Below are 25646 nucleotides of genomic sequence, written 5' to 3'. Positions count from 1 at the left end.
ATAAGAATTCCTACCACAATTCGTGGGATTTAAGAATCTTTAATAAGGTATGAAATGTTACCAAACAGTTCTGTAAACTAAATTTTACATACCAATTCTTCTAGCCATAAATATTGAATATCTTGTAACATGTATAACCGGACCTTTACATGCGGATAAATATGGAAATTAGGATTTATATACATTATGTTCTTGTATTTGCCAAAAGCAACGGACAGATATAGTTTATATCTTTTTTTTTTTTTAATATCACTTTACATAAACAAATGTAACAGTTTGACACGCAGATCCAGGCTTTCACTATACGAATTTCTTGACAGGACGTGTAACAACATTTTACTGCACTACTTAGACTGGACTTTGGGACGAAATGTTGCACTTTATACAAAAAAGCACATTAATACCAATAATATTCTGTTAGATCGACGTTTAGACTGTAATAATACAAAGTAATTCACATTTTGGTACACATTTACTAGAACATTCTTGCCATTCAGTACAAATAGTTGAATTTCTACCTCTTCCCTCTGCCCCCCCACCACCTCCGCCCCCCCTCCGCCGCGCCCGCCCGCCCGCCCCTCCCCCCACATATATGCAAAGACCACAAATCCACATATCCCCTTATTCAACTTGCGATATAACTATTTACAAAATCAAACAGTACATTTTTTTGTTGTTTTGTTTTTGAAGCTAATAATTCTGTATTTACAAGAGGGGATGGGGGGGGGGGAAGGCCGCTGCCCGAGCAGACATGCAGTTGGAGATCTCTAATCAGTGGTTTCCAGTAAAGCCCTACACAGTTGGCATTTGCCCTGGTAACCTTGTCTTCTTATGCATTCTACTAACACCTTCGCCTACCGAGCCTCGGAACAGAGCAGAGCAGTCAAAAAACAAAGAAAAAAAGGAAAAAAGAAAAAATAATAAAGAAAAAGAAAAAAGAGAAATAAAAAAAAAAGAAAAAAGAAAGTAAGGAAAAAAACCCAATTTTTAAAAACACGAAGTCTTCATTTTATTCAGTCCTGGGTCTACTGGCAGCATTTTATTTTTGTTTCATCATTTAAATTCTGATTTCAAAGTGTTCATTATTTTTGGAGTCTTTAAATAGGGTATTTTTTTGCTCGCTTGGGGCTTTTTTGTTTTGTTTCGTTTTGTGTTGTTCTGTTGTTTTGTTTTAGCGTTTTAGACGTACCATTCGTTAAAATTTGATGTAAGCGTGCTGTGGCTGGACGTGTGGTGGACTGCGGAGGAGGACGGGGATAAGGAGCTGGCGGTCTGGTTTTCTGTGGACGGAGAGACGATGGTTGGAGGGGTGGAGGACTCATAGCCTGAGCTGGCGGCGGGGGAAGGCTGGGACCCCTGCGAGGATGATTCATGGACCTGCAAGAGAAAACGCGGGCAGGAGTAGAGAGCGGCGGGGCACGGAGCAGGCCCCGGAGGCGGCCGCCTTCGGCTGGGGATGCGCCGGACAACGCTGAGCCCCCGCGGGGCTCCCCGCCGGTCCCCCCACCCCGGCCCCCTGCCCGGCGGGGAAAGCCGGGCAGCACCCACCGGCTGCCTGCCCCCCCTCCCCGGGTAAACCGCTCCGACAACAGGCCCTGCCCGCGGGGCCGGGGCTGAGCGCGGCCGGGCTTGGGGCGGCCAGGCCCGGCGGGCCCAGCGCGGAGCCCCGCAGCCGGCAGGTAACGGGCCGCGCTCCGCCCGCGGGCACCACCGCAGCCCTGCCCGGCTGCCCGGCATCCCGCTCTTCCCGGCCCGGGGACCCTTCCCGGCTGCCCGGCACCCCGCTCCCCCCGGCCCGGGCGGCCCTGCGGCCCGCTCCCCCCCGGCCCGGGGACCCTTCCCGGCGGCCCCGCAGCCCGCTCCCCCGGTAACGGGCGGCCCTGCCCGGCGGCCCCGCAGCCCGCTCCCCCCTGCCCGGGTGCCTGCCCGGAGGCCCCGCATCCCGCTCCCCCCGGCCAGGCCCGAGGTGGTGTCCGAGCCCCTGGCAGCGGGCGCCCTCCGTTTACCTTCATGTGCTTTCTGAGGGAGCTGGGGTGCGTGTAGGACTTGTCGCACATTTTGCAGAGATAGGGCTTGTCGGAAGTGTGCACATGCATGTGCTTTTTGCGGTCGCTGCTGTTTGCAAAGCGCCTGTCACAGCCCTCGAATTCACACTTAAATGGTTTTTCACCTATTGCAGAGGGAAGGGGGGGGTGGAAAAATGGATCTGATTAAGCAGGGCCGGCTGGATGGCGCATTGTCCCCACCGCCCCGCCGGACGGCACCCGGGGCTCCGTTTCAAACACTTGCAACTTTCGAACGCCACCGAGGCTCAAATCTCCAAATCTCCCTTCTCTTCTCCGTCCTCTCCGCACCTCCGACCCCTGCTCGGCGCCCGTCTCAGAGAGGGGTGGGGAGCTGAATAACTTTTTGTGTTTGTTTGTTTCCCTTTGGACCGCGGAGTTTCATTCGCAGCCCCAGACTCGGGCACCGCTCCCTCCTCGCAAGCGGGAGAGCAGGCGTGGCGGTATTTACACACGATCCTATGTGTCTAGTTTCCTTTTTTACAGCTCCTTCTCGTGGTATTTTACTCTCCCACCCACCCCAGCCCCCCCCCCCCCCCCCCCAGGATTTTCTTGCCATATTGAAAATTACCAGGCCGGGGAATGAAACGCGAGGGCAGCCCCGCAAACCCGCTACGAAAGCCACGGGGAGAGCAGCGCCGGCTCCCGGCACTCGGGGGTGGGCGCGGGGGGACAGAGCTCTCCCAGCCCGGAGCTGCCGCATTTCCACCTCCCGCGACGGGGAAAAGTTCTCGGGGACCCCGGCGCCTGCCCTCGGCACAACAACAACACGCTAACGCGCTGGGCTCGGTTTATTTCATATCGCTCCTCCGAATTAAATATTTACCAAGCCCCGAACCGCGAAGGGGAGACGGATGAGCTGCCCGCGATATTTAGCGCGATTTCTCATCGTGCCACAGTCAAAACTGCCGAACAACAATTAATTAAAAGCTATAAATTTAACCGGGACAGGTCGCTGCGGTATCACAGGCGCACGCACCCCCCCCGCCCCAGCGATCCCAGCAGCAGACCCTGCGTCGCTCCCCCTCCGCCTCGGCAGGGAGATTTCTCTTTTTGTTGCTGCTGCTGGCGCGGCTGTGACCGAGCCCGTTTCGCAGCGGAGCTCCGAGCCTGCCTCTCCCGGAGAAACCAGCGGCCCTGGATCATACCCCCCTGCACCCACTGCCCAACCCTCAGCCAAGCAGGGCCTCGGCCCCCGTCCCCCCCACCTCCCCCCCCGGCCCGGCCCTGAGCCCCCCGCTCCGGCCCCGGCGCTCGGCGCTTCCACTCGCAGAGAGAAAAAAGCTGACAGAATGGTTACCGTACCTGTATGAGTTCTTTTGTGTATTTTGAGATTCTCTGATCTGGCAAACACTTTACCGCAGCCTGGGAAAGGGCAGGGGAAAGGTTTTTCACCTGTGTGGACTCGGATATGATTTACAAGTTTGTATTTGGCCTTGAAAGGTTTCCCTTCTCTCGGACACTCTTCCCAGAAACAAATGTGGTTGGACTGCTCGGGTCCTCCAACGTGCTCCACCGTGACGTGAGTCACCAGCTCGTGCATCGTGCTGAAAGTTTTGTTGCAGGACTTTTTGGGGTTCGACAGTTGCTCGGGCTCAATCCACTTACAGATGAGTTCCTGCTTGATGGGCTGCCGCATGTAACGAAAGAAGGCCCCTGCCCCGTGGTGGGCTGCCATGTTCATGTTCATGTGGCCGTAGCCGTGCAGCTGGGTGGAGGCGTAGTGCTCGGAGCGGGGGCTGGTGACCTGGCCGTACTGGTCGGGTCTGCCGTACATGTCTCCGGAGAAGCCCAGGCGCATCTGCCCGTTAACCACGTTCGGCGAAGCGTGGCTGGCAGCTTGTTCGTGCAGCCCCGGGAAAAGCAGATGTCCGGCGGCATCGGTGTGTCCGTGGGGTCCTGCGAAGCTGCCGGCGGCGGAGGCGAAGAGGCTGTGCTGGGCGCTGGCAGCCGCCGCCTCCCCGAAGCCGCGGTTGCGGAACAGAAAGTCCCGGGTGGAGTTGAAGGCGGCGCTGGAGTAGGAGCCGACGTGGGTCGGGTGGTGATGGTGGCCCAGGGCCGCGGCCGCGTAGCCGGGAGCCTGCGAGGTGAAGGCGGTCTGGCCGGCCGAAGCCAGCTCGTGGGTGCTGGGGTTGATTTTGAAGGCGCCCATGCCGTCGGCGAAGGGGTTGATCCCCAGCCCCACTTCTCTGTCCGTGACATCGGCCGTGGAGTGGTGGCGGGAGGATCCGAAGGTAGTGACTCCTATGGCGGGATACTGTGGTCCAGCATCCAGAAGCATCTTCCCAGCGTCGATGCAGCAACCAAAAAAAAAGCACGCGCGCACACACACAACGCGGAGAGAAGCAGCGGCAGCAGCAGCAGCGGCGGCGAAAACACCCTCTTTGGAAAGTCGGCGACGATCACCACCAAAGCAACCACATCAAAAACACCCCCTTCGGCATCAGCGTAGGGGGAAGGGGAAAAAAAAAAAGGGGGGAGGGGGGGAAGAAGAGAGGGGAAAAAAAAAAAAAGAAGAGGCTGGTGAGGAAGGGGGGAAGAGATCTTCGCAGTTGCAAATAATAATAATAAAAATGCGCCCCAAAAAAATATTCGCTGTCTCTCTGCTTTGACTTTTCAGGAAGGTTTAAGTGGGGAGGAGGTGGGTTGGGTGGGCTCAAAAAATAAACTGGCCGCAAATAACAATAACGGAGAGAGATCAACACGGGCAGCAAAAAAAAAAAACCAAAACAAAAAAGAAACTTTCTTCAGTGATTTTTTTGGCTATAGGAATGTTGCGGAGCGGCCGAGAGCCGGTTTCTCTCTCCTCTTCGAGCTTCCCCGCACTCTCCCCGATTTTTTTTTTGGGGGGGGGGCTTTTTTTTTTTTTCGCTTTGCAAAAAAAAGGCGCAAATCATGCACAATATTGTCTTTTGCGGTTTATCTTCCTGGGGAGAAACTTTCACCTCCTCAGCCGGGCGGTGAACGCGAGACTGATAGCGGCAATCATTCCTGCAGATAAATGAATTGAAAAGACGACACCGTCCCCCCCCTTGATGAATGGGAGCCGGGGGCGGAGCGACGTGCGGGCGGACGTGGGCGCTGATTGGCCGCCGCCGGCTCCCCCTTCCCCTCGTAACTCCCCCCGGCCCCGCCAACGAGGCGCGCGCGCGGCCGCCTCCGGCCGCTGATTGGCCCGGGCGCCTCATCAATCGCAGGTATTGTGAGCGCGCGACAGCCCTCCCGGCAGACGGGGCGGCGGGGGCAGCAACTTTTTTTTTTTTTTTTTTAATATATAAAGCCTTTTTTTTTTTTCCTTTCCACGAAAATATTTCCAGCGCATCTTTTTGTGTGTGTGTGTGTACGTATGCTAAGGGGGAAAAAAAAATCATCTTTGACTATTGTTAGGGTTCTTTTCTTCACCCGCTCTCCCTCTCTCTGCCCCTCTCTCTCCAGCGCTCTGCTAATGACGGTAATGATGATTTCTTGGTGATCCAGAATTTTTAAGATCTCCGAGCAACTTTTTTAGGCTCTGAAAAGAGAAGCCCTGTAGGGACTCTCTTCCTTTGAAGTTGTTGTTTTCCGCTTGTTTAAAACTGAAGCTCTTCGAGAGTAGGTGCCGGGTGCGTTTGACTTTGTTTTTAAACACCCGGCGTGATTTCTCTGGGTAGCTGACTCTATCCCTCCGTCATGTTTCTGAAATAAATCTTGTTTTCTGCACCCATCAAAACGCAGGTGGGTGAGCACTCTTAACTTTCTACTTCTGCCGTTGTTGTTTCGCCTCTTTTTGCTATTTTCTTTCTCCTTCCTCTCTCCTCTCTCGCTCTCCCTTTCTCTCGCTCTCTTTTTTTACAGGATCTCTTTTATTCAGGTAGAACTGTAAATTTCCCAAACCTACATTGTTTCTCCTCCTGCTGCATGAAAGTCCCGGATACTTCTCCTCTCTCTTTCTTCTTCTTCTTTTTTTTTTTTTTTTTTTTTTTTTTGTAAAATTTTATTAAAATCCTCGATAGGAGCAATGTAAATTTTCTGACATTCAAACCTTTTCTGGTTCACAAATCAGTCACCCTTGTCACAGTTATTGAAATTCCTCAACTTGCCACACCAGGACGGTGGAAAAAGCAGGCGGTGTCTTTGTTGCTGACCAGGCTTTTGATCGCCAGGGAAAATTTACTTACCTTCAGATGAGTGAGCAGAAAAAGAAATAACACTCCCTTTGATTTAGTTAGAAAAATGCAGACATTTGGATTCAGTGCAAACATACAACACTTGGTTGTTTTCTAGATGCAACCCTCGATTAACCTGTCTTTCCCCAGCTCAAAGTCTATTGAAAAACTGCGGATAGTTCTTTTTTGTTCTTGCTACAAAGAGCCATTGACTATATATTAAAATGATTGTTGAAAGGTAGAAGTATGGTATTTAAAAGCAGAAAACCTTTGTGGCTTAATCAATTAAGCTAAGCAACATTTGTACAATATGTTTAACGATGCTTCAGCACTGGAAAAAAAAAAAAAGAGCTCATAAAACTTTAAAATATAGAGGTCTTTGTGTGCGTATGCATATATGCACTTAGGTACGTGCCCGTATGTGTGTGTGTGCATATATAGAACTGGCAAATTATTTATTTACTCGGTCGCCTGCATATTCATTAGCTTTAATTATTTTCTAGTAACGAAAACACCAAAAGCTCGCTGAGAGTCGGACTCCTTCCACCCCGCCTTTGTTCAGCTCTTCACTTGCCTCCTTCGCGGCTCAGTCCGAGCCCCTCCAATTCCCAGTGCCAAACAAAGAAACTTTAAACTCATCCCCTCTAATTAAAGGCGCTGGGAAGCAGTCAGCAGCGCAGGTACGGGGGGACGCGAGCAGCAGCGCTGCCGGGCAAACCCTTTTGGGGTGAGAATTGCCTCCTTTCGAGAGACGCAGAAATGGCAATTGCGCCCAGAAAACAAACAAACAAACAAACAGCAAATAAACTTCGCTATGCCTCGAAGGAATGCCTCTCTGCAGTTTATCTGCAGGCGCAGTTTGCCTGTGCTCGGTGCGTGGAGCTCGCTTTCAAAGCAGATGTATTCTGTCATTTCCCTCGGATCCTGTGAGGCTTTATTATTTTTTTTTTCCCAGAATAATGCTGGGCTGAATCTGCGCGTTTGCATTTATTCTGCCAAACCCGTTCGAGGGGATTGCAATGGCTTAGAGCAACAGGTATACCCGCTCCAGGAGCGAGCTCTCGTGTGGACGCGGTCTTTAGGCGGGTGTTGCGTTACTTTCTGTATTTGGCGCTAAAATCAAGCAAAGGACGGAGTTGTCAGCGTTATTGTGAAGTCTTCGGGGCGATGGCGTTAGGGGATCCAGAAAGTTGGGTAGTCCAGTGCTCGCCTGCCTCCCAGTGCGGGGGGAACCCAGCGATCACCCCACGTCGGTGCAAAGCACGCGAGCAGGCAGACAAGCGGGTATTTTAGGAAGCGTATCTAAACACACAGTGTAAGAGTGGACGTAAAAAAAAAAAAAAAATGTTGTGGGTTGTAGAAGTTATCAAGTGGGATTTGCGGCGCGCTCTCTGCAGGAAACGAAAGCTGCTCCAGTTCAAAGCCACATGCACCAACGTGACATATAAGCCATTAAAATATCATCCTGACGGCTCATTTCTGCTTCATCATACATTCCCTAACTGCTTCCAGAAAGCAAGAAAAGAAGAAATGAAGGATGACCGCCTCGATGGAAGCGCCAAAGAGGTGGTGGGTTCTTAGGGGGGGGTTATTGTTTGCTTCTTTCATTCTTTCTTTCTTTTCCCTTACCCCCCCCCCCCTTTTATTTTTGCAAATTCAGAAATGAGGGGAAACCTTCAACAGGTCGCAGGGGTAAGTGCCTGGGAGTGGGGGGTGCCCCGGCAGCCCGGGCAGCTGGCTGGCCCCCGCAGCCTGCCCCGAGGGCTGGACGAGAGCTCCCTGCCCTCGGGGGGCCCTGGCGGGAGGGGGCTCTGCCGCCCCGGGGGAGAGGGGCTGGAGCCCCGCGGGGTGGGGGATGGGGGGGGGAAAGCAGCGCCTCGGCAGCCCCTCGCCCACGAGGGGCCTGCCCCCGCCGGCATCTCGGCGTGCGGTAGCGGGGCCGAGGGAGAACACCCCCCGGGTGCCGTCGAGGTGCTCCCGGCCCCGACGGCGGCTGGGCTCCGTGGGGAGGGGCAGGCGGCGGCTCCGGCCGGGTCCTGCTGCCGCCCGGGCAGGGCCGGGAGGCCGGGGCGGTGGGCAGAGGGCGAGGAGCTGCCGACAATGGCGAGCCCCGTGGGGAAGCGTCCCGGGGGACGCGCTCCCCGCCCAGCGCCTCGCCCACCGCCGCGCCCAGTGCCACGGGGGCGCGCCTGGGGAGCCGCCGCTCCCGCACCGCAAGCCCGGCTTTATAGGACGGAGCCCGGGAGCCCGGCCGGCCCCCTCCACCCCCCAGCCCCCCCCAGCAGCTCCCCGCGGGCAGGGCCGGGGGAGCTGCCAAAGGAGCTGGGTGCCGCCGCCAGCTTCGCGCAGAGCCCGCGGAGGGGCTGAGAGCCGGGTCCCGGCCCCGAGGTGCTGCCCCGTGCCCGGCGCCGGCCGGGGAAGGCGAGATGCTCCCAAATTCCCCCCGAGGGGGCTGCCCTCGAGGGTGACCTCTGACCCGAGCCCGGCCCCCTGTGCCCCGGGCACCGGCGCAGCGCCGGATGGGACGGGGACCGGCGTGAGCTCCTCGACGAGAGCCCCCTGCTCCCAGCCCTGCTGCCCCTTGGTCACCCCCCGGCCCCGGGGAGCCCGGCCGAGCGGGAAGCCCGTTTACTGGGCTGGGCTCGGGAGTCGCTCCACCCGGAGCCGAGGAACTTCATTTCTGCACCGAGATCTCACCGGAGAGCTCTCCCTCCGGAAAGCGCGGGTTGCGTGACAAGCCGGCGGGGCGGAACACACGCCATCCCCGCTGCCGCACGCCCAGCCCGGCTCCCGCACGCCGGGGAGAGCCCGGCGGAGTCTCTCGGGGTAGGCAGCTGCTCCCAGCCCCACTCCGCCCCCGCACCTTCGGCCGGGCGTAGGTGTGAGCCCCTGGGGAAGTGGGGTCGGGGGGGGACTGGTACCCCTCACCGGAGCCCCGGGGCTCGGCACTGGGGCACCCTCCCCCCTCCGCTCCGCCAGTGGCACCGCGCAGATGAGCAAAGGCGTGCGAGGTCGATCCAGAGATTTAGCCAGTCTTTACTCTGAAATCCACAACTGGTTTGCCTGCGTTTTTTGCCATCTGGTAACCATTCGAAATATTAAATGCAGCCTTTTTTTTTTTTTTTTTTTTTTTTTGTCCAGTTTCAACAAGTTTTGGCGAACGCTCGGGAGCTGAGCACTCCTCCAGCCTCCCGTCCCAACCAATAACACAGCTCCTGCAAACCCCTCGCTAGCGGGGCAGTGTTTGCCGCTCTGACTCGATAAAAAGTGCGAGGATGAATGGAAGTTGCCTAGAAAATACAGTTCCTAAGGGGTTCTTCTGGTGCTTTTTATTTCGGCAGTAATTTTCATCACAGCGGTGAAAATATTGAGGACATCAAATTATATGTGATAGAGTATGACTGTGATACGCTGATGAAGTTTCATAATTAATATCATCAATTGTTTGTGTTAGTATGGATTTTTATTTACCAGCCCTGGAGTCCCTACAATAGTAGAAGCAAGAGCCATAATAACAGTGATAATGATAATCTCATCTGAAATAACTGATTCCAGATTCAAGTCTTCTTTTCTGTAAGGGGGGGGGGCGACCAGCCCCCCCAAAAAAACTCGAAAAACGTCCATACCCGAGAATTTCAAAGACACCTGCAAAAACTCCAACTCTTGACACCGCGTCCAACCCCAGATCTGCTCTCGGGGTTATCGCTGCCGCTCAAAGCAAGACGTGCGAAGTTCTGCCTTGCAGAGTGCAAAGAGCAAGCTGAAAATTATAGGCAGGGAGAAGTGCCAGGGTGGTACCATACTAATCCTTGCTGAGACAACAACTTGCTTTGGAGGCTCGCAGAGAGTCCAAAATTTAATTTCGGGAGAGAAGGATCTGTAGACAATATAGTCGAGTTGGTAAAAACCTGCCTTACAATAGCCTGCCAGAAGGTGAATGTCAGATCAAAGGAGAACTGAGAAGATGTCCTTTCATATTTTTTTTTCCCTAAATCAGCCATGGAAACTTCATGACTCCATAAAACATGTGCTGCTTTGCTGGGGAGACAGCCTCCAGTTTTCTCTCAGAAAAGCTGCTCTACCCCCCCACCCTCGCTGCTCAACTCTCTTGTTTTGTTTTTTCTTTTCGAAGCCATGATGCCCAAGTCACGTAGCGCCTTACGCATTTCATATCATACACTAATGGTTTTGCTCTCAACTTTCCACCTCTCTCCCCAAACAGGAACAAAGTCAGGAAACGAGGCACAAGACTCCCCTCGTCATGAGGAAAAGAAAACGACTTTACAGAAACCTCCTGGAAAAGTCAAGTAAGTTAAAATATATCTTTTTTTAAGTTCAAAGGAGACGATTTTTTTTAGCTTAGTGTTTAACGTACTTGCATAAACACAAATCAGCGACACAACTCCCCACCAGCAGCTGCCTAATCCTGCTCAATGCCTACTCATTTGGAGGTTCTAGAATTAATATTTGACGACACTCTCATTGAAACAACAACCCCTGACCCCATGTGATTGCACTGTCACGTTATTCTATGACATATTCATCTTGAATTCATTTACGGACGATTTGATTGGAATGAGGTTTGACATGTATTGGATCCTATTAAAGATGAAGACTTTGATCTTGTTGATGGGGTTTACATGATATGTATCATCTTTACCAGGGATATCAGGCTTCCACAATGTGGTGTCTAAGTAGTTGTTGACTGACAGCTTATCTGACAGGAATACCTTAATCTTGAGGTACTGAATGAAATATTCTATTTAAAATAAGCATATGATTTTCTTGTCCTAGGGTAGCTCTGGGTCACAAAAAGTGAGGCAAACCTAGGCGCAAGCTGTTGTCCGTCTAGTAGCCGACTTCCCGTTATCCGGGAAGCCTGGAAGAAAGTAGTCCCCGCAAGTGGGAACAGGGCGAGGCGGCAGGAACAAAGGCAACGTGCGCTCCCGAGCCGCTCGGTACCCCCTCTCCCAGGAGGGGCTGGGGCTGCCGAGAGGCTGTCTCGAAGCTCCTCTCCCCAGACAGCAGTGCCTGCCGCCGGGGCAGGCAGGGACGCGGGCTCCGGTCCCCACGCGAGTTCGGGGGATCAGGAATCGCACAGGACTTCTCGGTCCTCGCAGTTTCTATTCCTCGCTTCCCCCCGCCTCCCCCCCTCCCCCCCCCCCCTTTCTCACGGTAAATATCAGGGTTTTCAGACTAAGCCGTTCCCCTCCTCCCTCCCGGGAGCAGAAGCCTGGAGGTCACTCCTGGAACCTGCTGTCTGGGGAGCTCAGGGCACCCCGTCCTGTCCCAGCCCTCGGGCCCTGGCTGGGAAGTTTGGGGCTGCCCCGCCTCGGAGGGGCAGGGGGAGAGCGTGGGGCTAGGGGGGGAGGGTGGGAGTTTGCTCTCCCCGATGCTTTTCGGGGCGGGAGCCGCTCCTTGCGCTGAGCACGACTCTGAGGGTGAGCAGGATTTGGCCCCGAGTCGATCCTCCGGGGCTTTGCACCTCGCTCTCGCAGCGACCCCGTTCTCCGGCGAAGGGGGAAACACGGCGAAGGGCCTGGCTGTGCGGGGGGATTCCTGCCCCCAAACCGGGCCAATCCCGGCGGATCTGTAACTCCGTTCAGCAGCTGGGGCCGTCCCCACCCCCGGGGGTGACCGCGGAGAAGGGTGCGGGGCTGTTCCCCTCCCGTAGGCCCCGGCAGCCTCCCTGCGTGCAGGGCAGGGGCCGGAGGGTCGGGGCTGCCCGGCTCAGCCCCGCACCCCAGAGGAAGGCAGCTCTGCCCTCCTCCCAGGCCGCAGCCCCGACGTGCGGGGCTCCTGCCTTCTCCAGGCGCTGCCTCTCCCCCGGGAGAGCCGGGTCGGCGGCACAGTCGGATGGGGGGGAGCGGGGAGGGGGGGGAAGTGCTTGTGACTCTCTTCACAACATGTCTTCTCTGCAGAGCAGCCCTCCAGGGCGGGCGGGCTTTGGGGCCGGGGCTGCGGACGGGGTGGCAGAAATACAGCGGACACTAGAAAAACTGTACTCGGGATCAAGCTGCCCGTCGAATCGCGTTGATCTGGGGCTCAAGAGAGCACCGCGGTCCCTCTAAACTCCACTTCCCTTGAGATAAGATCTATCCTACAGATGTCAGAGAGATATTGCCCTGTGGACCTGCCCCGGCGACTGAGTTTCAGCTTCAGCTCGAGGTGTTTCTCTCCTGCTGCTTGAGCAAGCTCGGTTTCTCCCTGGAAAGGCTCCGGGTTCATCCAGCTCGGGAGTCCCGAGGGTAACCTAGAGGGGGATGCCCCTACCGCGGCCAGGTGGGTTGGAAAGAAAAGAATAATAATAATAATAATTAAAAAAGAAAAAAGAAAAAGGGCCCTGCGCAAGCTGGTGTTGACCCATTGGAGTGTGTGGCTGATCTGGTGAAACAGGGTTCAGGCCGCTGCCGAGGAACGGGAGACGCGGGTTCCCCATCGGGCGGCAGCCGTGGGTGCTCCGGCTGCCCAAGGCCCGCACCAGCAGGCGTTGGAGTTCTCAAAACCCTCCGTGAGATGCGCGGAGCCCGGCCGGCCCCGGCCCGCTGCCCTCCTCTTCCCCGCCTCCCCTCAGTCATGTGGCGGCCCCCGCCCCGCTCCCCCCTCCCGTAGCGGGGCTCAGACCACCCTCACCTAGGAGGCAGAGACACCGAGGGCCAGGTTCCCCCGCGCTGCCGGGAGAAAGGAGTGGGAGGGAGCCCTGGGTGAGGGGCCAGCTGAGAGCCACGAGTGTCTGACGAGAAACTGTCACAGTATTTGAATGGATCTTAGGGCAAACCGGTTATGACATTTTTTTTGAATTGCTAAACTGTTCCAGATGTTTTCTCCCTTGACTGAGAAGTGTCAGAATTGATGGAGAACAAGTATGTAGAGATGCAGTGTTTTAAGGAGGTATGAGGAAAGCAGCTTTATTTGGAAGTCACACTCTCAGTGCGTTTGTAAGTAACGGATTCATACTTCCTGACGTTTGTCTCTTCTGTGCACTCCTGTTGAGATGGTCACGAGAAGGACCGTCACGTCCATTTCGTAGAGCAACTAGACTTGAAAGTTGAGGTCTTGAAAGGAGGGTGTGTGGTTTAAAATGCCTGCCTAAACATGTTATGTAAGGATGGAGAGCTGATTGCATCATTTGTCACTTTTCATCATATCTGCTCAGAAAGACGTCCACAAGAATGTGTCTATGGCTGGCTACCTAAGCGTCAGCCTTGTGTTACAGGAGAAACATGGCGAAAGCCAAGCAGAGCCGAAAACTGTAACCGCAGCCTGCCCCGGGTGTGCGAAGCTGTGACAAAAATGTCCTCGACGCGGTTGTGTGTGTCCTACGCTGGACCTGACGGTGTCCGAGCGCTGGCTGGTAGCTGCTGCTATGCGAGCAGCTGGGTCGACATCGCCGACCAGTATCTTGTGTTGCTGCTGAGCATAAAACCCATCGATCGCCGATGCTCTGAAATGTGCACGGAGCCGCACACCCCCGCGCTGGGCGCTTTACCTGGCGACAAGGTGTCGACCGGCAAGGTGGCAGCAAGTCAGTGCATTAAAATGCCGAGAGCCTGAGGCGATGGATAGAGAATTACTCGTTGCTTTATTTCGTAAGGCTGAGCGTTTATGGGCAGAGTCGTTTGATGTCAGGATCCGCGCTCTGTGGCAATACGGTGGGCAGATATTTACAGCTGTGTTTTTCTTTCTTGAAGCAGAAGAATCTTCTCCCGTGTTTCATTTACTTTTTTGTTGTTGTTTAAGTTCCCAAACCCCTTCTTAAAAACTGAGATGCTTCCCTTCCAGCCCGGGAACTTCCCTTCCAGCCCGGGACGGGGGTTTAGCGGAACTGCCCTGTGAGAGCGTGTGTGTGCGAGAGAGGGAGGGAAAGGGAGAGAGACTCCCTCTTCTGGGTTAAACGCTCAGATTCAGCCTGGACGCCGCGATTCCCGGCACCGGCTGCTGCAGCAGCGACCAGGCACCCGCTCAGACTCCCCGACGGAGGGGAACAGGAAGGGGACCCCTCCAGGAACCCCGTGCCGGGGCTCGGACGGCGGTGCAGCAGCCCGGGCAGCAGGCCGGACGCCCCAGCCTGGCGAGCGAGCTGTCGGCTGGGCTCCCGCCGCCGCCGGGGGAGGACCCGCTCCCCGCGCAGCCGACAAGCGGCAGGGCCCCGCGGGCTGCCGCCGCCCCGGCACCGGGACCGGGACCGCGTCCGCAGGGGGGGCGGGGCCGCCTCGCCTCCCGCTGCTCCGGCCGGGCGGTGGGGACCGGCGGGGCTCTGCCGCGGGTAAAGCCCGCGGGCTGCCCCGTGCCCCGCTGCCGGGCCGGACAAAGGCGGCTCCCCCCGCCCGCTTCGGCTTTGTTCCCGCCGGTGGAAGCTCGGCACCGGCCCGGGGGGGAAACCCCGGTCAAGGCCTCCCGCCGCCGGGCCGGGCCGAGGGGCTCCACGGGGCGAAGGGGAGGGGGGGTCCGGGGAAGGCGGACGCCCGGCGGCGGCGCATGCGCAGTCCCTCCCCCTGCAGCACCGGGCGCTAACCCTTCTGCCAGTCAGCGGCTGGACCTGTCATCGGTGACATCACTCCAGCGGCAGCCAATGGCGAGGCGCGGCGATTGTTTGGCCGGCGGCGCGCGGCCCCGTCCCGTCCCGTCCCGTCCCGCGGCCGCGCCGCGCGGCGTGGGGCTCCCCGCCGGCCCCGCGGGAGGACGGGCGGTGCGGCGGGACCCCCCCGGCCCGCCGCCGCCGGAGCCCGGCCCCCGCCCAGCGGCACCGGGAAACTTTTTTGGGGGGAGAAAGCGAGAAAGCAAACAAAAAAAAAAAGAGTTGGTGTCCCCCCTCCTCCCCCCCCGTGCCCCTCTCCTCCCGCCGTCAGGTGACTTTTTCGCGTTAGGGAGCGGGCGCGCCGGGGGTCCGGTGATGGACCCCGCCGCTGCCTCCCGGCGGAGCGCGGCGCTGAGATCGGTTGACTCGGCGGGGGCTCCTCGCCACCCCGCCCGCCGCCCCCCTCCGAGCGTGGCGGGGTTCCCGGGGTTTGCCGGTCACCCTCACGACCCGGCGCCCGCGCAGCCGGGGGAGCACGCCGCCGAGTCCCGCCTCGGGCAGCACCCGCTCCGGCCGGGACACATGGGGCACGGCCACCATCACCCTCCTCATCCTCCTCCTCAGCATCACCCCGTGGCCCTTAAGCTCGGCCCTGCCCCTCATCCCCACCGCCACCTCCATCACCACCGCCACCACCATCATCATCATCATCATCCTCATCATCCGGCAGGCCAAGCCGAGGTGGTCTCTAGTCACACGGGAGCGTTTGGCCCGGCGCAGCCCCCGGCAGCCCCTCACCCCGTCTCTCACCCAGCCCAGGCGCTGGCGGCAGGTAGGGACTTCTTCACGCGCGGGGACCTGCCGGCCCCACTCATGCCAGGGTTGACCGAGCAGCACCCCGCTGCAGGTTCTCACCACGGACTGTTTGTCTCAACAACAGGTAGCTACCCCGGACACCATGGTCACCACCACCGCTCGGAAGCTGGGAATCCCTCTCTGTTCGCTGGACTCCATGAGCAGCCTCCCCATGCAGCTCCAGGTGGCCATCTGAACGGACAGATAAGACTGGGGTTACCTGGAGAAATGTACGCCAGGTCTGAACATATCACTCAAGTACCGGCCTCCAGGACAGAGCCTTTCGCTGCTTCTTCTCTTCATAGCTACGGTGGCATGAATCTGAACGTGAACCTGGCTCCACACCACGGCCCGGGCGCCTTCTTCCGTTACATGCGGCAGCCCATCAAGCAGGAACTCATCTGTAAGTGGATTGAGTTGGACCAGACTCCCAAAAAATTATGCTCGAAAACTTTCAGCACAATGCACGAGCTGGTGACTCACGTCACGGTGGAGCACGTTGGAGGACCCGAGCAGTCCAACCACATTTGTTTCTGGGAAGAGTGTCCGAGAGAAGGGAAACCTTTCAAGGCCAAATACAAACTTGTAAATCATATCCGAGTCCACACAGGTGAAAAACCTTTCCCCTGCCCTTTCCCAGGCTGCGGTAAAGTGTTTGCCAGATCAGAGAATCTCAAAATACACAAAAGAACTCATACAGGTCAGTATGTAAAGCTCTCTTTACTCTCTCTCTCTCTCTCTCTCTGTTATTCAGCATACTGTTTTGTTTTATTTTGTTTTTAATGTATCCTTTGCGTTGTTATTGAATGCACGCCAAGCACTTCTGGAAAATAAATTCTCAGATTTGTTTGCTTCTTTACCGTTTGGAGGGTGGGGGGAGAAAAGGGGAGGAAAAAAGGAGAGTGAGAACAAATCTCAGAATTGTCGTCCGTATCTTTTTTCTGGTTGTGCGGAGAGGCTGCTGTAATGTTGATGCGGGTAGAGCTGTGTAAAGATGGAGTGATATAGCCACTATTTCTGCTTATTCACACAGACGAGGAATTTCTTTTTTTTTACTCTGGCAGTTTAAAGTAGTTGGGGGGGGAAAAATGAAATCATTGTGCAAGCTCACAAATTAAAAGTGAACAATAGAAGTTACAACTTGTCTAGTCAGTTTTGACTGATGTTGCTGAGATGCTGCTGCTCGAACATTGTGAGAACAACACAGCTGCGACCTTTTCGTTCAACAGTTTTGTTTTGGGCGGAGGGAGTTTCAAATGTTTGATCTGAATAACACTGACATTTTTAATGGGCATTGCCTCCCAAAGACTCTCTGCGTTCGCAAATATGGGTAGCTGCAAGTTCTGATTCTCGGGTGGGAGAAAAAAAGAGAAAATGAGAAGAAAACCCCGTATTGTTTCGGCCTGTACATTTTGAAATGTCATTTGCAGATCCGTTAAGCGAAATTGGGACATGTGTCAGAAACATCTGTTAGTTCTAGTTAACAGAAAATAAAGTAACTCGATGGACGATCTTGCAAAACTACGTTTGAACTCTTCCGGCCAGGAAAGCATTTATAATTAATGAAATTGCACGTAGAAAGTTTTCACACTTCCAAGAACAGCTTGTGAAGTTGTATTAATTAGTTTAGCAGCCGGTGTTTGTCGGTTGTAGCGCAGGCTCTTTTTTTTTTCTTTTCTTTTTTTCTCTGAAGGAGAAGATAAGAAATAAGCCCTTTTTGGAAAATTTAATCTGTTCCAGTGTAGGGTTTTCCACCTCCCACCCCCTCCTGTACAGCCTTATGCACTGTGAGGGAAACCGCATAATCCTATTGTAAGATCTGCTTACAGCCAAACGATTTTTTTCGCCTTCCAGTTCGTAAAACTCCCCTTCCCCCACGCCCGGTGCAGGGCTTGACCTTCCAGGAGTTGCATTTTTATGATATAACTCGACGTGATATAATGTGCAGAACGCACACGATAATTTCGTACCGCTGTCGCTAAACATAGCACAGAGATTTTACAGCGACCGTCACTCGTCACCTAATTATTTTTCCATCGCTCTATGAATAGCTCGTCTGTGTGAGGGGGGGTCGATGGCAAAGTCATCTACCTCTGCTGCCTCCTCGGCCCCCTTTTTCGAGGAGAAAGGGGTGTCTCCGGGTCACGTAACTTGTACCCGAGCCAGGTCCTCGCCGGATCAGCACAGGTACAGCCATTAACCGGGAGAGCTCATCCCTTAATGACAGTGTTTTTCTTAAGCAAACAAACTTTTACTGCTCTTTAACGGCCTCACTGTTTGAAGTCTCTGAAGCAGAAAATGGTTAAATTCTTGGGAAAACTGACCTACATCGGAGAGGCAGGTTCAGGGCAAACCCGCGATCGGAGCTTTGCGTTTATTCAGCGTCGTTCCGCGCGCCTGTACTTTTCGCTTTAACTTTCCCGGTGATTAATTGCCTTATTGTGAAAACTCCTGCAGGGCCTTTATGGTTCCGCCATTTCTATTAAACACCCAGAAGTTGTCAGAAACGCAATGTTTCTGAAACCCTAATAGAACTCGCCACGAATTATTCATGAAGACGGTTCTAGATTCAACAGGAAAAATTATTGCCTCGTCAAATATTAATGACTTCTGATTTCTCCGAGGCTGGGGAGCAGGCAGAGGGATTTCTGGCGATGCTCGGGTTTTCCAGGTCGGAGGCCGAGGCCGTTCCGGCGGCGGCAGCGGGACGGGCAGGGATCGCTTCGCCTCCTCCCCAGCGGGCCGGGAACAATAGTGCGAGGCGTGGGACGGAGCCCCGCTCCCCCCCGGGCGGCCCCCGCGCCTCGCCCGCGACCCCCCACCCCCCTTCCCCCCATCGCCGCCACCCCCCCACCCCCCCCACCCCCGGAGAAGTTGGTAAATACCTTAATCCACTCCCGGAGACGGGGGATTATGCCACAATTTCCGAGCTGAATTTCGCCGAGCACTTTTGCCCAGCCACAAGTGCGGGTGTAAAATGGCGGTTGGGATCCTGCGGCTTCTCCATCGCCCGGGGAAGTTTCTGCGTGGCCGCGCCTCCGCGCCCGGGCTGCGGTAGCCGGGACCCGCGAAATGACCTCTCCCCGTGACAGGCAGGGATTTCCACGGAAGAAAACCTGCTCTCGCGGAAGGAATACCGGCAAACGGCTCGGGTGGCTCCTCTTTACTGGGGCGGTCAGAGAACGCAAACCGGGCGGCTGAGCAAACGCTGGCCTCTTCCCACTGGAGACCTGCCTGTGCGGAGGGGCTGCTCCGTGGCTCTTTCAGGGGGTTCAGCCAAGTTGAACACTTCTCAACTCTCGGGAATGCGGAACGCGCCGCAGCCCGCTTTTACCTGGTTGTAACTCACTTTGCCCGAGCGGAGTGCTTATGAGGATGGCTTTCCCTGGGGTCTCCTAACTTACTGCTTGCTCGTACTACACTAATATCCTTGATTTGTTGTCTCAACTTGGATGCTGAAGGTCAAATTGTTTCCTTACGTGAAACTGTAATTAGATTATATGCGTGCGTGTGGCTCTGCGGTATGGACCGCTGTACGCCGACAGTGTTCGGTTACAGGACCCGCTTTTCTAAGAGACCTGATTTTTCAAACTCTTTGACCCCTTCCTGCTAATGCCAGGTATTCACCCATCCTCTGCGCAAATGTTAGCGGTGCGGGATGTGAGAGCTCCTCGTTGATTATTACAGTGTGGGAAGGACACACTTTAAACGCGGAGCCATGAGCATTTTCCCACCCACCTTGCATGAAGTGCATTCATGTGAAATATTTGGAATGCCTTCCTTTATGTGTCTCTGCTCCCAGCCGAGCACGAGGTGGGCTGCGTCCCTCCGAAATTTGAAAATGACGACCTGAGAAGGGGAAAAAACCCCACCAACAAATTCGAAAAAAAACCCGAATCTTGGAAGCTTTTACAAACGCTGGAAATCCTTTCGACCACATGCGCCATGATGGTGAACACAGTGGCTTTGTTTGCACTTCACGTTTAAGGTTGGGCCGTGTATTTTCGTGGTGTCCTCTGCTCCCTGATACTTTTTGGCTGTTGACGGATGAGAAGGTTATTTTCATACTCTGGTGGTACAGGACCTGGGCATTCCTTGGCGAGCAGGGTTTTGCAGTTTGCTCTTATCAGCGACAGTAATGTAGTCATCATTTCACCCCGAAGCTGTCCGTGGCGTGTTTCCTTGAAAACCCCCCTATATATCGTGTATCGTGCCCGGTCCACGCGATCCGAGGTTAAACTTTCACACAACTCCAGCAACACGACTGCATTTCTGTTATGCTTAACGTCACTTATCATATTACCAGACAAATTAATCCCGATTGCAATTCCTTCCATGACTGAGCAGGTTCAAATGAAAAGGGAATCCTACCCTCACGACAGTGCCGTGCACCGGCCTAGCCACCCTCCTGCTGAATCTCTACCGTTTTGCTCCCCCCCCCCAGTCAATGTCTTTTTGAACGATTTCGTGCTTTGACACGCAGTATCAGCAAGCCGGGGAGCGGGGAAAGCGGGGGCGGGGGGGGGGGGGGGGGGGGCCGCGGAGCTTCCGCGGGATTGTTATCAGTGCGAAAACGGGGTGGATGAGACGTGATCTAGCCGGGTTATATTTCCACGTGCACCTAGGGGAGCGTGAGAGATGCATTTAACGTAAAATCCTTCCCGGGGTTAAATCACTGACCGCTCTTTCTGCAGGACATGGGAGTCTGCGGGGACAGCACGCCTCGCTTGCCCGGAACGAGCACTTGGCCTCGAAGTTTTGCTTATCTCGGGGCTTTGTCTGCTGCACAGACCCCCGCGCTGACAGACGGGGCAGGGGAAGGGGGAGAAGAAGGCGACCGGGCGGGCACCGGGCGGGCGGGGGGCTCGGCGGGGCGGGCGGGGGAGGGCAGGGCCGGTGGCGGGGGGGGCGGGCGGACGCCGGAGGGGAGCCGCTCCGGGGAGCGGAGCCGGGCCAGTCCCGGAGGGGGTGGGGGGTGTCCCGGGGAGGCCGCGGGCTCGGGAGGGGGGTTGCGGCGGCGACCCGGTCCCGCGGCCGCCGTCGCTAACGGCCGTACCCGCCCGTTCCCTCCCGCAGGGGAGAAGCCGTTCAAATGCGAGTTCGAGGGCTGCGACAGACGCTTCGCCAACAGCAGCGACAGGAAGAAGCACTCGCACGTCCACACGAGCGACAAGCCCTACAACTGCAAAGTGAGAGGCTGCGACAAGTCCTACACCCACCCCAGCTCCCTGAGAAAACACATGAAAGTGCACTGCAAATCCCCTCCTCCCAGCTCCGGCTACGAGTCCTCCACGCCCTCCTTGGTCTCCCCCTCCTCGGACTCCGGCCGGGAGCCCCCCGCCTCCTGCTCCCACGCCGAGCCCTCCGCGCCCGCGCAGCCCACCGCCAGCCTGAGCGAATGGTACGTGTGCCAGGGCCCCCCCGCCGCCCCCCCGCCGCCGCCGCCCCGGCCCCGCTGCTGAGGGCGGCGGGAGGGGGGGGGGAGGGGAGGGCCCCCCGCCTGCCCGCCGGCCCGAGGACCGGGAGCGCCGCTGTTGGGCTCGGGGAGGCCGAGCGGGAGCGGAAGCGCCGGGCGAGGGCCGGAGGGACAGGCCGCGTACGCGGGTGGGCCGGCCGTGGGGTCCAGCCCGCGCCCCCGGCGTCCCGCACACGGGGGGGCTGCTCCCACCTCGGCCGGGGTGCCGCCGCCTCGCCCCTCCCCACCGCACGCCCCCCGCCGATGGCCTCGCTCCAGCCTGCTGACAGACCCCTACTTCCTTTCCTTTTTCCTTTCCTTTCCTTTTTCCTTTCCTTTGCTTTTTCCTTTCCTTTCCTTTTTCCTTTCCTTTCCTTTCCTTTCCTTTCCTTTCCTTTCCTTTCCTTTCCTTTCCTTTCCTTTCCTTTCCTTTCCTTTCCTTTCCTTTCCTTTCCTTTCCTTTCCTTTCCTTTCCTTTCCTTTCCTTTCCTTTCCTTTCCTTTCCTTTCCTTTCTCCGAAGGACCAGACTGGCTTCACACAGGTTTGGGCTGTGCCGCTTGTCCCCGGTCACCAGCGCCATGCGCGGCAGTGTTCTGTCCGCCTGCTGTTGGCTGCCAGAGTGTGTTTTCCTAAGAAAGAGATCTATATAAACTATTCTTTGTTACCGAACTGTACAAAGTGGATCCATTAAATTCTTTGATTAACTAACCCGTTCGATGGGCGTTTCTGTAAAGAATCTCCTTACTTGTCCCTGTTGCTGCATATGAATACATACATATATGTACATATTCCCCCCTAACCCCCAGCAGTCGCTAATAAAGCAGGCCCGGGGGGCGCGGTGATTGACTGCCCATTTTAGCTCCCACTGGTAATGACTCCTAATACCCAAACACGCCCGGCCCCCCCAGAGCGTGGCTCCGGTGGAGCCGTGGGCGCTGGGGGGCTCCCGGGGGGGGCAGAGCCCGCTCGGTGACGTCACGGCAGGGCCGAGCAGCCCCCCGCTGCCCCGCGGCCGGTCCCGGCGGTGAGGCCTGCTCCGCCCGGGCTCCCTCCCCCCGCCCCGGGGCTGCCGCCGGGCCCCCGCGCAACGCCACGGCGCTGGGAGAGAGCGGGAAAGGGGAAAAAAAAAAGAAGAAAAAAACCCCAAACTCCTCCGCTGGGGTAGCTTGAAACTGCCGAACGGTGCCGTTTTAATTACTTTAATGATGTTTAAGAATAGCAGATAGGGTAGGCAAAGAAACGGCACGGGCTGCTGGCGGAGGTTTCCGCGGCTCGCTGCGGGCGGCCCCGCGGTCCCCGCGCCTTCTGTCTGCGGCACCTCAGCCCCGCTCCAGGGCGGCCGGGGTCGGTGTGCGTGTTGGGCACACGCACGTACACACGCACACCCATCCGTAAAGAGAAAAGCTACGGGAAGAGAGCTAACTGGCCGGTGGCGACAGACCTCCCCGCGCCCAGCGCCTGCCCCCGCGGATGCAGCCGTGTTGGGCTCCCCAGGCACCAAGCCAGGGTTCCCTTCTTTACTCGCCCCGGCCGGACAACTTTTGCGTTTAAACGCCTCGGGCAGTGACGGCAGCGCGTCATTGCCGGGAGGCACTCGTAGGGCATCACCCGGGCGAGAGAAGCGTGCGGGAGAGGAGCCTAAACTTGGGGAGAACTGGGTGCCCCTCCGCAGCCCGCGGAACTTGCGTCGGGGAAACCGAGAGGTAGAGAGGCCAGCTGCGGGCAGGGAGGATGCTTCCACGGCGTCCTGAGATCTGTTTGTTTCTTTATTTCTCTGTTTACAGGAGCGTTTGGACGTGCAGGCTAATCACCTTTAATTTTTCATTTGCTTGTTACAGATGTCTACCCCGTTGCTCTCAAGGTAATCTAGACAGACGCAGCTGAAAGCCCGAATCTTATGCCTTAGACATCAAAGCAAGCTCGCACAAAGAAGTATTTCTTCACAACGGTGAATCTTCATGGTAAGTTAGGATTTCTATGGCAATAGGCAAGTCATACTTAAATAGTGAAAGGCGAAGTCTGGAGCCCGTCCAGTCTTTTCATTAAGGACATAATATTTACGTCTAACAGGCCCTTTTTCTTGTGTATACAAGTATATATTTTTGTTTGACGTGAACTAAATCATTTTCATTTAATTTCCGGTAAACAAAACCCACGCGAACAGGGCACTTGTTCCAGACCATAATAAAAATGGATCAGACTGTCAGGAAGAAAAGGCCCGCTTGAACTGTCGCCTCAGCCCACTTTTGTTTCTGCTTTCTGCCGGGATCAGAGAATGCGTTTGGGATTTGAGGGCGAGTTTCTAAAGGCAAGGAAATGGTTTTTAAGGGGGAAAAGAAAAGGAGAAAGGTCTAATCAAGCTCGGGTTGTTCAAAGGGCCTGATTTTGGGGTTGAAAGTGTGAGTTTTATGGTGCATCAGCATGCCACGTTAGGATCGCTATGGTAATGAGGAGAGCAATAGCAAGCGGCCTTCAAAGGAGGCACACTCCATTTGAGACAGTCTATTAAGATACATTTGCACTGACCTTTGGTTTCATGCTAGCTTAATACACTCAATCTGCTCCCCGCCATAGCTACACTTCCTCCGCCTAATGCACTTCGGCCGAGCCGGCCTTTGCTGGGCTTCGCCCCCCGCCCCGAGGCGGGCTCTGCTCCGGCCTTGCAGCCCCTCTCTCCTGCTCCCCAAAGCAAAGGGGTACCCGCCAGGCCGGGGGCGAGCTTCCGGCCCCTCTCCCCGGCGCTTCTGACCAGCTTCGAGCCGCAAAACCCGGCCGCGAAGCCCGAGCAGTGCTTCCCGCTCGCCTCCCCCCCAGCCCTCGCAGGGGAAGACAGGATGGGTCCCCTAAGACATCCCCCCTCGCCATCCTCTGGCCGCCGCGGCCCCGGGGAGTAGGTGTGCGGGTGGAAGTCCCCCGGGACCCGGGAAAGAGGGGCGAGGGCCGGGGGGGGGGCTACCCGCGCCCCCCTCCCACCCCGCCCGGCCCGGCCCGGCCGGCGCTGCGCGGCCAGCGGAGGCTCCGCGGTGCGGGGGAACTTGACACCCGCACGGCCGGGGCCACGGGCGCGGGGCCGTGGGCCCAGGAAAAGTTAGAAGTCCATGTTCCAGTAATTGTCTTGTTGTTTATTTTATCCAAGTACCCCGGTGAATAGGGGAAAAATAAACACGGCGGAAAAAAAATTCAAACAGTGCAGTCGTCTTTAGTGCCAGCCCTTGTGGTTGAATAAAAAGGATGGTCCAATTTCTATTGAGCTGAGAAATCTTTGAAGTGGGAGTTATTATCTGAGAAATTCCTGCTTGTCGTCCTAACAACGCTGATGAAACGTAAAAGGTTCTTTGTCAGCGATTTGTTCTCCTCTCTGTCAAACTCACCCTGCCCGTTAGCTTTAAACCGTTTCTAAAGAGATAAAATCAAACTTTTAAAGATAACTTTAGGGGCCCAGAGGGTGCAGAAAATACCAAACTACCGAATCCTGTGTATAGACATACATCTGGATAGACGTGGCTGTGTCTGTGTGAAACTCTGTCTGTGTACAGATCTCCATAGCTGTCCGTATGACCTTACTGTTGGAAAGTTGAAATGATGTCCATTTCTTTTTTGCATTTTATCCCCTGAACTTTCCCGTCTAATAAATTATTCCTACACATATGCTGCACAGAATGCCATTCTTGGGAGAAGGCAGAAATGTTGGGTTTCATTAGCACCAGCATGTGACCAACAAACGTTTTCTTTCCAGTAGAGTGAAAGCAAGAGCGTAGACAGAAGAGTAAATGCTTTGATCGTTTTAACAGTCCGAATACCTATTAAGCATGTATATACTGCAGTGTATCGAAGTTGTGAACGCATTCAAAGCGATGGCTTCCATATGCTCTCTTGTTTTATTGTCTGTAAGTAGAAAGATAGTCCAACTGCATCCCCTTTGTATCTTCATTTTATAAGCGTCGCAGTGTACACTGAAATGATTCCCCGATCAAGGTTTATTTAGTGATTTCTCATTGGAGATCGTGAAATGCTCTGTTCGTAACACGAATTCCTTGCAGTTGTAACTCATCGGTGTACTTCTGTTTTAGTTGCTACAGAATGATCTGAGCCCAATCCTGCCATTCTAAGCAACCCCATTAATTTAATGGGACTTTTCAAGAGTAAAGACCGAGTCAAACTGCAGTGGAGTGGGTATTACTATGTTATTACTAATCCTGGATCTTGTCATATTTATGGGAAAACCTACCACGTTCCCTGTGAACTGTACAGAGAAAAAACACCTCTGAAAATTGTAGCTCGCAAAAAAACCCTTTGCGATGTTGATATGCTGTATCTCTTTCCAGACTTCTTATATTCCGTATTTTCCTTCAGCACATGTTTGGTAATGAAGGAATGTTTTGTTGTGTGTTTGAACATACTATTTATTTTTAATATTTGGATTTTTTTACAATAAATATTTATAAACGTTTCAATTCTATGGTTATTTTTACAAATGTGCACTTTTAAAATACGTGTGTGTACTGATGATACCGAGCCATTCCTAAAACACTGTGTAGTCCACCTTGTCTCCCTGTTGGTTTTTATATTAGTTGAAAAAAATGTCCTCAGACCGGTGTGCGATTAATGT

General features: G+C 55.3%; 2 protein-coding genes across 4 annotated transcripts; one reads left to right on the top strand and one right to left on the bottom strand.

Moving 5' to 3' along the window:
• Positions 1 to 597: 597 nt before the first annotated feature.
• ZIC1 (Zic family zinc finger 1) lies at positions 598 to 5039 on the bottom strand. The gene is made up of 3 exons (XM_075417332.1): positions 3369 to 5039; positions 2007 to 2170; positions 598 to 1377 (listed from the first exon to the last, which is right to left on the bottom strand). The coding sequence occupies exons 1-3, from the start codon at positions 4342 to 4344 to the stop codon at positions 1180 to 1182; spliced, it is 1338 nt and encodes a 445-aa protein (XP_075273447.1). The 5' UTR covers positions 4345 to 5039; the 3' UTR covers positions 598 to 1179.
• A 698-nt stretch (positions 5040 to 5737) lies between these two features.
• On the top strand, positions 5738 to 25357 carry ZIC4 (Zic family zinc finger 4). Of its 3 annotated transcripts, XM_075418025.1 has the most exons (6): positions 5738 to 5777; positions 7721 to 7777; positions 10431 to 10515; positions 15667 to 16281; positions 20658 to 20982; positions 22876 to 23532. In XM_075418025.1, coding segments are annotated over exons 2-6 (1065 nt in total). In that variant the 5' UTR covers positions 5738 to 5777; positions 7721 to 7738; the 3' UTR covers positions 22877 to 23532. The 3 variants fall into 3 exon arrangements, 2 of the variants coding, with proteins under 2 accessions (XP_075274140.1, XP_075274138.1); XR_012763640.1 differs by lacking the exons at positions 5738 to 5777; positions 7721 to 7777; positions 10431 to 10515 and adding an exon at positions 25108 to 25357 and having other exon boundaries at positions 15102 to 16281; positions 22876 to 22998; XM_075418023.1 differs by lacking the exons at positions 5738 to 5777; positions 7721 to 7777; positions 10431 to 10515 and having other exon boundaries at positions 15102 to 16281.
• Positions 25358 to 25646: the final 289 nt, after the last annotated feature.

The sequence above is a fragment of the Opisthocomus hoazin genome, chromosome 4 (genome assembly GCF_030867145.1).
Source record: "Opisthocomus hoazin isolate bOpiHoa1 chromosome 4, bOpiHoa1.hap1, whole genome shotgun sequence".
In the NCBI taxonomy this organism is placed as follows: domain Eukaryota; kingdom Metazoa; phylum Chordata; class Aves; order Opisthocomiformes; family Opisthocomidae; genus Opisthocomus; species Opisthocomus hoazin.
Note: the sequence above shows the minus strand (reverse complement) of the source record. Positions and strands in the feature narration are given on the sequence as shown.

What these genes read in the sequence shown, in the direction of transcription:
- ZIC1 (XM_075417332.1), bottom strand. Translation starts at nt 4,344, where the DNA reads ATGCTTCTGGATGCTGGACCACAGTATCCCGCCATAGGAGTCACTACC. An exon ending in ACACAAAAGAACTCATACAG is followed by an intron (nt 2,171 to 3,368) that starts GTACGGTAACCA and finishes CCTCTGCAATAG; the next exon opens with GTGAAAAACCATTTAAGTGT. An exon ending in CCCTCAGAAAGCACATGAAG is followed by an intron (nt 1,378 to 2,006) that starts GTAAACGGAGGG and finishes TTTCTCTTGCAG; the next exon opens with GTCCATGAATCATCCTCGCA.
- ZIC4 (XM_075418023.1), top strand. Translation starts at nt 15,102, where the DNA reads ATGGACCCCGCCGCTGCCTCCCGGCGGAGCGCGGCGCTGAGATCGGTT. An exon ending in ACACAAAAGAACTCATACAG is followed by an intron (nt 16,282 to 20,657) that starts GTCAGTATGTAA and finishes TCCCTCCCGCAG; the next exon opens with GGGAGAAGCCGTTCAAATGC.